The sequence below is a fragment of the Egretta garzetta genome, unplaced genomic scaffold (assembly GCF_000687185.1).
Source record: "Egretta garzetta isolate BGI_Z169 unplaced genomic scaffold, ASM68718v1 scaffold172, whole genome shotgun sequence".
NCBI lineage: Eukaryota > Metazoa > Chordata > Aves > Pelecaniformes > Ardeidae > Egretta > Egretta garzetta.
The window spans coordinates 726,506-737,433 of record NW_009258951.1 but is presented as its reverse complement, the minus strand read 5'-3'; the positions used below and the strand labels follow the sequence as shown (position 1 = coordinate 737,433).

At 44.2% G+C, this 10,928-nt stretch overlaps 1 protein-coding gene and 1 long non-coding RNA gene across 5 annotated transcripts in view; one reads left to right on the top strand and one right to left on the bottom strand.

Annotated features, from left to right (window-relative positions):
- The window catches only part of EIF2B5 (eukaryotic translation initiation factor 2B subunit epsilon), a 37,241-nt gene that overhangs the window by 13,740 nt on the left and 12,573 nt on the right, over positions 1–10,928 (bottom strand). The window contains exons 2-14 of one of the 4 annotated variants that reach the window (XM_035889978.1): positions 10,716–10,724; positions 9,827–9,951; positions 8,932–9,117; positions 8,668–8,845; positions 7,527–7,607; positions 6,700–6,777; positions 6,307–6,619; positions 5,538–5,683; positions 5,098–5,236; positions 4,384–4,485; positions 3,647–3,754; positions 2,654–2,744; positions 1,782–1,905 (exon numbers count right to left, since the gene is read on the bottom strand). In XM_035889978.1, the coding sequence (XP_035745871.1) occupies positions 1,782–1,905; positions 2,654–2,744; positions 3,647–3,754; positions 4,384–4,485; positions 5,098–5,236; positions 5,538–5,683; positions 6,307–6,619; positions 6,700–6,777; positions 7,527–7,607; positions 8,668–8,845; positions 8,932–9,117; positions 9,827–9,939 (1,659 nt within the window). In that variant the 5' untranslated portion in view covers positions 9,940–9,951; positions 10,716–10,724. Of the gene's footprint in view, positions 1–1,781; positions 1,906–1,989; positions 2,531–2,653; positions 2,745–3,646; positions 3,755–4,383; positions 4,486–5,097; positions 5,237–5,537; positions 5,684–6,306; positions 6,620–6,699; positions 6,778–7,526; positions 7,608–8,667; positions 8,849–8,931; positions 9,118–9,826; positions 9,952–10,715; positions 10,725–10,928 lie in introns of those variants that run through there. The other 3 variants (XM_035889977.1, XM_035889980.1, XM_035889979.1) reach the window with 3 other exon arrangements.
- The window catches only part of LOC118451825, a 25,716-nt gene that overhangs the window by 3,720 nt on the left and 11,068 nt on the right, over positions 1–10,928 (top strand). The window contains exons 2-3 of the long non-coding RNA XR_004841392.1: positions 5,399–5,408; positions 6,255–6,259. This is a non-coding gene — a long non-coding RNA (uncharacterized LOC118451825). The remainder of the gene's footprint in view (positions 1–5,398; positions 5,409–6,254; positions 6,260–10,928) is intronic.

Here is a 10,928-nt window from a genome sequence, read left to right as displayed (position 1 = left end):
TACAGAAAGCCAGCACAACAATTCTGCACAGTAAAGACAACAAGGCACAAAACCATCCCAGAGAAGAATTCTCTAAGACACTTCCTGGTTGTTCTTGTAAAGGAGCATCTGGAGAAACTGGCTGCCAGGATGGTCAATTGGTTTGACACTTAGCTCTCTTTGATAAATCTAAGGATAATTTGTGTTTCATAAATGCACATGGCACACAATACCCTGCCTAGAGGAATTTCACTTGTCCATGACATTGGGCATGGTCACCCTGAATATTACATTTGGATTACTATTGCTTCTCACTAAAGGCGAGCTGATTTGCTGTCTCTGCTGTTAAACATGAGCATCAGCTTTCCTATGATGAAATGTATATGGACAAAGTTACCCAGAGGTAAGCCCTTCATGCGCTTCCATTGTCTTTAGCTTCTAAGAGGTTTTGGGCAATTACGCAGAACATTATGCACTTATGTAGTATCCTTTATCGCAGGCTAGAACCTTTTCTGACTGGGTGCTGCAGTGAAGTTCTGTCCTACTCATGCTAGATCAGGAGCCCAATCTGGGAGACAGAAAGAGATGCTGTATCCTAGCTGGAAAAAACCCAGTCCATCCTACACAGCTACCAACTCCACACAACCTGTTGTCTATGTACTGCTTTCCACTTAGAGTCTAACACCTGCTCTAATGTTCTCTTCCGTCCTCCTCCTTCAGCTCTCTTTTTCCAGGACAGGACATGCTATTCAAGAAAACAGCCTGGAAAAATGAACGACAGCAAGCAGAATTTAAACAGAGTGAACAGCAAAATCTCACTAAGCTATCTGATGAACAGATCAGTTCACATGGATGTTTCCTACAGAAGGCATCTCCACACGTCCAGGGGATGAATTAAATGCCATGCTTACACCTACGTAGAGAAGAATTAGTTTTCTACCTTTCCCCATCAATTGAAACCACATACTTCCTCAGAGAAAGGATTATGAGGATGTCTAGCGTTCCTCTTGAGCTCCATCTCCTAAAAAAATTAAACTAGTCCTTCCCAAATATGTGTCAGGCCCAATCATTCTGAAAGGAACCTTTGTAATCTGTAGTTTGCAAACTAAAATACATAAATAGGATATAACAAAAAGACAAAAATATGGCAGTGGCTTCAGCCTGGATCAACAAAACCATTAAGATAAGACTGCCTGCTTTTTAAAGCAGATCCTACCTTATTTTGTCTCCCTTAAGTGAGGGAATAGAAATCTGTCTTACCCAGTTATGCAACCCATCTCTTTAGAGACACAACAGAGCTCTGTATCTTTGCTCAAAGACAACAATATCGTGGCTTTGCATTTGGCTGGAAAAAAATTGGCACCAATTACAGTATGCAGACAAGTAAGACCTTGGAAAGGATCCCATTGGGAGAGGAGCGCTCCCTGCTGCCCCAGGGACAGGGCTTATGATGGATCGGAACTGGGTTCTTGGAATGCAAGCCTGTAAAGACATCTGTAACAGTCCCTCTCTTTTCTCTTCTACAAGTCATGCATTTCTACTATTGCACACATGAAACAGAAACAACCATAGGTGCTGAAGTAGAGCTCCCCACACCTACAGTCTCAGCTGAGTTCTCTCAAGCAGGCACAATAATTTCAGTTCACTTTTACTTCCATAGAAGACAAAAGAGGCTCCTGAATTCAAGGGGCTTCAGGCTTAACCAACAAGACTTCTCAGCCAGGAACTATCTGGGGCATCCAGACAGACTCCTACATACTAGGAGATGAGCCCAAAGAAGAGTCAAATGGAGCAAGACTCACAGGAAGTAACGCTGAGAAATAATTCTGGGAGTCCAGGTTTGCATCCAGCTGCTGCAGTGGGAACTCCAGGATCACTTTACTGAGCACCTGCATCATCTCCTTCAGGCCAATGTTATATGCATACCTGCGAGGAAAAAGGCAAAACACCCCAACATTTCACATTATCTGACTGTGGCTCTTCACAGAGATACAGCAGAAAATTTGATTTTCATCCCCCAGACTTGTTTTAAATTTGTTTGTTTGTTTTTCCAAATATTCAGGCAATAAAACCACCTTGCATTGCATCAGACCCTGCATAAAGCCACAAGTTCTGAAAATCTGCTACCACAGTGAAACAAGCTGCTGCAGGCACAGCACCCTCACATTTACTAGAGTGCTGTAGGAATACCATTGTGCAAAAGAAGGGAAACAGGTTTGTATTTGAGAAAGACTAGGTAAAAGGCAGTCTGATGACATGTTCTAATCTTGCTGCTGTAAAAACAGAGTGGACAAGCCACACCACAGCCCCAGCTGCAGGCAGCTGTTTGAATGTTGCAATGCAGAGCAGCAGCCCCTGCATGAACTTACAGGCAGTCTGTGCCAAGAACTGGCTTGCTCTCTTCAGTCCACAGTTACTCAATCGCAATTCAATCTCTTGTTACAGAACTGAGGCAGGAAAAGCCTAACCACTGAGGATGCTATAGATACAGCTGGTGCTCTCCTGTCATCATTCAGTCATGATCTCTAATCTGCATTTCTCATGCTCTATACTGATAAAATTAATGTTTAACAGTCAAACATGGGCATTCACATGGTTTCTCCTCTTCTTTCCAGATCCACTGTCAAACCCAACTATTCAGCATGAGGGACAGCATCCCTAAGGGACCACTCACTTGAGGGAGTTGATTTCCAGGACCAGGTTGTCACAGGAAATGTTTTCTTCTTCGCCCCTCTGTAAGGTACCCAGAACCTCATTCTGGAAAACTAATGAAAGAAAAGACAGATAGCTAGACATGAGAGGGAAAAGCACAGATTCATCCAAGTGTTCATTACTGAAGAAACCATGCCCTTAACAAAGGAAGCATTCTGATATAGATGCCTACTTGATCTCCATAAACTGGCACAAGCCCACATCAACTGCACTTATAAATGGTGGAATATAAATTCCAATAAAGGAGACAACCTATTATATTTCATTGATCTATCCACACAAACCAGTACAAAGCTATTTACCTCTCCAACCTTTTAGCAGAGTTCCGTTATACTTTCACCATCTGGCCTTCCCTATTCAGACAAACCTCATCTTCCTCTAACTAAAGATATGAATTCAAACCTAAAATTTATTGGTTTAATTTCCTTCAAAGAGATATTTTGACGTGAAAAAGACTTTTTATTTTCCAATTTGGCTTGAACCCCTTTCAAATCCAGGTGAGCTTACCATAACAAAACGGAGAACCAAAACATACCTGCCAAAAGAGGCAGCTCCTACAAGGACATTTAGTTCTCCAGGACGATTACAGTAGTAAGCTGACCACCCAGGGAAACTCTGCTGGACCTTCACACAATCTCCAAGTTTAGGCAGTGACATCGCTATTTAAAAAGACAACTCAGGGAGGTCACTTTCATGAAGGCCCAGTGATCAGGAGCTAGAAAGATGGAGGAACTTTGTCTAGCTTCTCATCTTTGGCTGCCCTGGGTTAACACAACAGCAATACAGGGAATATTAAAGAATTCTGCAGAAAATGCAGAAAGTGAGTTCAAGAAACAAACATATTATAGATGTCCAATATATAGATTTTCCAATATACCTAGAGAAAGCAGTACAAATCTCACACTCACTGCTTTATCTGCAGATGCACCATACTTCTTAACAGCCTATCTCTCACCTTTGATGTCATCTAGCTGAGGAGACGCTGCCCGACTGTCTGGCTCCTCAGAGCCCATGCTCAGGTCACTGTCCGACTCGGTCTCTTCCTCTGAATGCATAGCTGGGCCTGATGAAGAAGAGAAGACTCAGCATTCAACACTCAAAAGCTGCAACTGTCATATGCATGAGGAACCAGGTGTCCCAGGGACTTCCCAACCAAGTCCTTGCAACGAAGCTTCTACTTACAGGTCCAGATGATTAGATTTGCTGCAAAAGAATGCTACAGCTGGTACTAGGATAATGGGACTATTATTTAAAAGTCTGCAGGCAGACAACAAAGGACAGGGACAGAAGCAAATGCATTTTGGACAGACTGCTGACTCATGACAGAGCAATGTCAGCAGATACTGTCACTAGCAGGAGGAAAGCCAGCAGTACCCGGAATAGCCAAAGCACATTCCCTCCAAGGGAGGGCCTGGTATCCCATGGTGAGCCATTGGCAGCAGACAGCTGCGTGTGTTAGCGTTACGTCAAAGATATAATAAACCTCTTCCACAGAGCACAGGAAGAGAGATAATTTGGTCCACCACCTGCTTTCACCTCTCACCCTGCCTACACACAGGTTACCTGGAGCCTGCCTGCTTCACAAAGTCCAGGTCTTACTCTAGACACAATTATCAGCATCCCACTCAGCCAGCTTCCCCGACACAAGTCTGTCTGTCCATCCCCAGGTGACTACGCTAAGCTTTTCCTCACCCCATAGGCTTTGTCTCTGCTCTTCTTCATCCTCTTCATTCCTGTCATCTGCTTTCCAGAGATAGCCTCTGCCCTCTGAGCCTACATCCTTTTTACTGTAACCTGAAAAAGAAACAGTGATTAGGAGGCAGAAGTACTGGATCTGCTTACAGGCAAACCTGAAATAAGGTTGGTGTAACCTGCATATTACTGCCCTTAAATATCCTTCATCAGAAGGGAGCTGGGATTCCTGCAGATGCATATGGATTTCAGCTTTTATCTTCTCACTTGCCTTGACAAGTGACCAACTTACTCCTCCCTACAGCAGCCGACCATGTTTAGATCCTTCAACAAACCCAGACTGGTAGAAACAGTATTTCACAAGGACAAAGTCCTTTGACACAGTCCAGGTACGAGGATATAGATCTTGCAACCTGTCCTGAACTGAACATCTCTTCCAACTTCAGCTTATTGTCTCCTACAAGGCTCCTACTCTAAGAAAAACAGAAAATAGCGGATTTTAATACTGGGATACTGAGGTACATCTCACTGTCCAACTTGAGCCGAATATCCTTGCTTGCCCTACTGAAAACACACACATTCCAAGCTGAATGTGTCACTAAGCTCCATCCTGGCACTGCACAGTCTAGAATGGGGGAGGGAAAGGCCCCAAAAGATCCTGGAAGGCAAAGCTCTCTATATAGCCTGAATGCATGGAGCCAGAGACTCTCATACCTTTCAGCTTCACTTTGCTTTCCTCCTTGTTCACGCCAGAATCATCACTGAATTGGTCATCATCCTCTTCCTCCTCATCTGGTGGGTGCAGAGAGATCACTGTGCCCTCAGAAAGAGTGATGCCAGGACCTACTACTACCTGCAAATATGTGCAACATATCTTAATGAGAAAACACCCTGATTGCCTCCCTGTACCTCCATCAGCAGGGAAAACAGCTGCTCCAGACAAGCTGTATACTAACAAGTATAACTGAAGACATCAGCACTGCTAAATCACATATCTTACTACCCTAGCCAAAAGGAAGAAAAAGGTGGGAGCAGTAACATATTCGCCAGCTCTGCAAAAGGGCTTGGAGCAGGTATATTCTGGTATGGTCTAGTGTAAGTCTAGTAACCTGCCAAGAAAGGCAGAAACCAGAACAGACATAAATACAGCTCACCTGAGAAGAGAGGACACAGTGGGGCTTTAGCTTTACTTTCTCCTTCACTTCAGCTTCATTGCAGATAACGGAATGGCAGATCTCCACGTTATCTGCTATGTGTACTCTGTCCCAGAGAAAAGCTCCGTCCAAAATGACTTTATCACCTGTTATAGATCATCAAGCACAAATATGTTGAACAAGGCAGTTTGCTGCTCTCCTACAGTGCTGAGTCCACTAGAAAGCGTCTTACTGAATCCCAATGCCCTTGATACATGATGGATGTTAGATGAAAGGTAAAAATTGGCCTTACAGGCCTACGGCCACTTCTTACCCAAAATTCAAAGATGAGTTTGTTCACTAAAGAGATTTAACAAGTTGACAGTAACAACTTACATCTTGGTTTTGCACAAATACAACCAAATCACAAAAGAATTCCAGCCAAGACTAAGAAGGAGGAGTACCATACAGCTCACAAAAACAGAGACACGTGTCCCTCATCTGCAGGATGTTGGTGGTTAATAACTCTAGATCAGTAAAGGCCATGCATTCTCTACTGCTGAAACAACTTATCTGCATGAAATGCCTTCCACCTTTCAGCACTGTTATGGTACTCTGAAAACTTTAATCTATTTCCTCTGCTGGAAAACCAAGCTTTTCCCCTTTCTTCCCATTAGAAGTCAATCAGTACTTATCATCTTCTCAGAGCCAAATGCACTTTAAAAACTAAATCCCAAGGACCTGTGCCCTTGCCTGGCAAGGGCTGCATGTTCCCCATTCTTGTACTCACCTATCCTGCAGTTCTGCCCAATAACGCTGTTTGTTATGGAGCAGTTCCTGCCGATGACCGTTCCCTGCCCAATGAGTACGTTCTCTTCCAGCACGCTGCCGTGGCCGAGGCTAACATCCACCCCCCGGTAAATGTTGTGTTTAGAATGGGTGTAACTCTGATTCTTGTCATCGGTGAAGTTCATCTCTGGAGTCAAAGGATAAACCCAGCGCCGGATGATGTCAGAGCACACAGCTTCGTACATTAGCAGGTTGCATATATGGGCACCATACTCTTCCGTCGTTACATGCATGTGGATCTGGTTCCCCAGGACCTGGCAGACAGGCAGCAGCGTGTCAGAAGATTCTCTAACACAAGGTCATAGGCTCTCCCTTGTAACAACCCTCTCCTTACCTCCTCATTCACCAACAGACCACGCACAAAGTCATCCCGTGTCTGGTAGTCAAAATTATCTGTGAACAGCTCAGCCACCTGCCAGGAATAAAATATAAGGAAATAATGCAGTTAGCAGAAAATGTTGCCAGGGAAACCAGATAATTAATGGCTGTTCAGTGGTTCTCAGAGAGCAGAGTTATACAGTACAGGGAAGTGATGCTCTTGCCTTGAATAAAGCTTTGATTCCTTCCGCTATGAGTATTGACCTTCCCATCTTCTCCTCCTAACAGAGACTATGAACAGATTCTGGTTTTCTGAAGGGGCAAAACATTGCTTTAGCATTTCCAAGTAATCTGTCCAGCCTCACTTTGTAGTGTCACTCCCAAAGGAAGGCTGTAGACCAGCTTTTTCAGGTGTGGAAGAGGTGTCAGCAAGCCTGGACTGGAATAACCCTGAATGCTATCCTAACATGGTACCAGCTTGCAAGTACTGACACTTTTCCATAGCCATCACCTCTGCTCCCACAGACGTTGCTGTACTCAAAATGAAATTGCTTATTTTCCAGATTAGTTTCATCCTGTGCCAAATCAGGCAGTCTACTGATGCATCCACTGTCTAGTTCTGCCTGGGCTCGAGCAGTGGATGCCAGATAAAGACTGAGCACCCATACGGTCCGCAGAGCAGCACCACATGATCACTCGGGCTCTCGGCTCAGTCACTGAGCACAATTGGGAGTTCTGGTTTCCAAACCTACTACACTCAGGCCACAGGCACCCCCCGCACACCAGCAGGACAAAGAGAGCAATGCAAATTGGATTTTGGACCCTCACAAGGGCAGAACTCACCTGTGGAGAGCAGATGCTGATATGACAATCTAGCAAGTCATGGCGCACCTCAACGTTCTCAATAGAGTTCTGGAACAGACTCTAAAAGAGGAAAAAATTCAGATGATCCAAGTGCCTAAGCAGTACGAAACCCCAAAAGCCTTCTATAAGCCAGAAGCAGTATTGACTGAGTTATTAAACCAGCTGAAGTTCTGAAGATCAGAGAAATCTACAATCTACAATGAGACACAAGCTTAGCCTGGTCACACACAGAGCTTCGTGTCAGTCAGCAGAGATTGCCCTCGTCCTTACACAGAGCAGCTCTCCAAGAAACAGCTTGTACTTCAAACAATCACTTTTCCTCCAGGAGCCTCTTTACCTTTGTTGCTGAGAGCTACCAACATACAAAGAACATTATTAAATCAAACTGCAATGTTTACAGCTTCCATACACCCTCTGGATTTTTACAGCTGTGTGTTGGGTTTTTTGTTGCTGTTGGTTTTTGTTTGTTTTGTTCTTTCCTTTTTGGTTTCCTACAGTAATTTGTGCTTTCATTTGAAGGTAAAAAATAATCTGCTGATTACTGATTTGGGGATGAAAATACCATATAATCACAGTCTTAGCTGAAAAAAGAAAAAGGTCCATCTATCTCACTGGAGAAAGTACCTCCACAGACATTTACAGAGCATTTACTAATTATTAGAAGAGCCCATAACCTTTTTAGGTGAACAGTACAGGCAGAGGTAACAGGGTACTACCCCTTGCACCTGCCAGTCCATCCTTCATGCCAGGCTCAGTGTTTCAAAAGAGCTTGTGTATGATAGCGACATATGCATCCCAATTTGAGAACCCCTGCAACAGCACAAATCATTCGCCTCACTCGTTTCACACAGAGAAAGTAATCAAATAAATGCAAAAACCGAAATATGCCTGCCCCATCTCTGAAATGAGTCCCAGACATGTGCGCCCCAGCATGATTTCACCAAGCCTCAAAAAAAATTAAAGAAAAAAAAGCGTTTACCAAGAGTTACTTCCTATCATCTGCTCCTCCAAAGGAAGCAGCAAGCACAGTTCCCCAGCCCTCACTCAAGGAGGACCTCCTCCTTGGGGTGGGCTGCTTCACTACTGCAGCCCTTTTCCACCCGTCAGGTTCCAGACGCACCATAGGAAAGCGGAAGCGTTTCAGCCCCTGGGTTCTCTGGTAGTGAAGGACACGGTTTGTGGCACTGTCCATAGCAATAACAATGTCATCCTCTTTGCACCTGGCATGATGACCAGGTGAGGACTCCTTGAATATCATCGTCATCACAGAAATATTCTTTTCCATCTTACGACGCAACCTGAAAAAGAAGGGCAGAACTTTCAATATCACTCTTCAGAGTGTCAGAGCCCAGAGTCTCAGCACACCAAGCAAGCGTACCCTTTTTTTTGCTCTGCCAGGGCTTTGGATATATTGAAATTGGACACTACATCTCCAGTGACAAGAATGAAGTCGGAACGAACAAGGGACTTGGCATCAACGTCTCGTAGCACGTCACCAAGGGAGCGGTACAGGTCAGAAGTCACAAAGCGCACCGTGTTGGGAGACGTGTGGCGGCACCACTTGGATTTTCTGGAAGGAGAAAAACACACCAGGAAGGCATAAAGAGGCTATCCCTACAGAGAACACACTAGGACACAGTGCCTCAGTGCATGCCACATCTGTAACTAAATGCAGGGAGAATCCTATTACAACGAGCCCACTATCCATAGGCTTAGATATGCTCATTTGCACAGAGCAGAGAAACTGAGGAGGGTTAGGCTTAGGGTAACTTAGGCAATCCGACTCCACTGTGAGACAAGTTATGACAAAGGAGAAGGAGAAGTCACACACCACCCAGACTTTTCTTCTCGGAAAGCAGGACCTCAGGCAGGGAAAAGACCACGTGCTTCTCTTTAGCTTGCAAAGCTGCAGCATGCAGAGGCAAAACTGCTGTCTGAGTGAGCTGTTTCCATATGCCACTCAACAACAGACCGAGACAGGGCATAACACAAAGGGGAGTACTCTAATTTACACGGCTACCCAGGAAATCCCTGCTTTTAGACAATCAAAGTTAAATGCCAATACAAATGCAGTTCCAAAACAGTCAACACTTTTAATACACTGCAAAACCACACTCCTTCACAAGAGGAACAGTGGTTTTTTGAGATGTATTAGGACAGTTCTCTTGAAAGGGAATCTCTAGCACATGATTTTCATCAGAAGGATCAGTGGCACCTTGGAAGCTTGCTGGAAGATAAAAGAATCCTTTCTATGATAAAACTAAAAAGTAGTTTCTTACTGTAAATGCTCTTTTATCTCAGCTGACTTCCAACAGCAGAAAACAAAGGTTTCTTCCACTCCAGTTGCTGTTAGGAACTCCAAAGTATAGTCAATCATGGCCACATTTGCCATAGGTAGAAGAGCCTAAAAAATAAAGACACACACATAGGTGAACACTCTGTACCTCAACATCAGCAACACCCCCTTCCAACTTGAGGACATATCAGTGGCACCAGAAAAATAACACAAAAAACCGCTCTACCTCTTTTTATAAAAAAATTTCAAAGTTGGTCTAAACAGTAAGAGCTAGTTTCTGATCTTCTATAGGGACAGATTCTCACTTCAGAGAAGAAAGCATAAAAGAAGTGAAGTTATCACACATAAAACTCTTCAAGATGACTCAAATAAGTTAGAGGCTAAGAACAAAAATCCCCAAGTGCTGATTCCCTGACTCAGGCTTTACCTGCTACTAGAAAAACCTGACAGACATGAATGATGAAGCCACAGGCATGCGAGTATCCAGAATTAAAGGGGGGGGGGAAAGAAATAATCTGAAGTGAAGTGAGTGTTCTCTTGAGATTCAAGCCATGCTTTTAAACCAAGTTACTGATTCATAACTGAGTGATCTCACGCTATTCTTTAATTAATTTTTTATGATGTTTTGTTTCAGGCCGGAGCTCGCGTGTATAATTATGACCACCACAACATTTAATCAGCAAATGAGGCAAGACAATTATTCAGACCTAAATTCTCAAGAAGCGCTCTTTCCTTTATCATACAGCCTTCTGATCTGGATAATTAAAGCGCTTTCCCCATCCATTTTTCTGGCCATATTCTTTTAGCCATTACTGCTGGCAAGGACAAGAGATTTTGCTTCTTTCCTCTGTCAGAAACAGGCCTGCCCAAACCCGCTGCCGCTCCTGCACCAGCGACAGATGAAAAGCGCAGTTTGCTTTGCCGTATGGAAAAGCAAACAGCATCGAGGCAGCAATTAGATCCTCGCTGCCTCTCCAGCGGGGGATATAAACTCTTACAAGCGAGGAGATCTGGTCTAAGGCTTCCACGGCGTGGGGGAAGGCGGGAAAAGCCGCAGCGGTGCCCACTGCCAGAGCCCTGGGGCG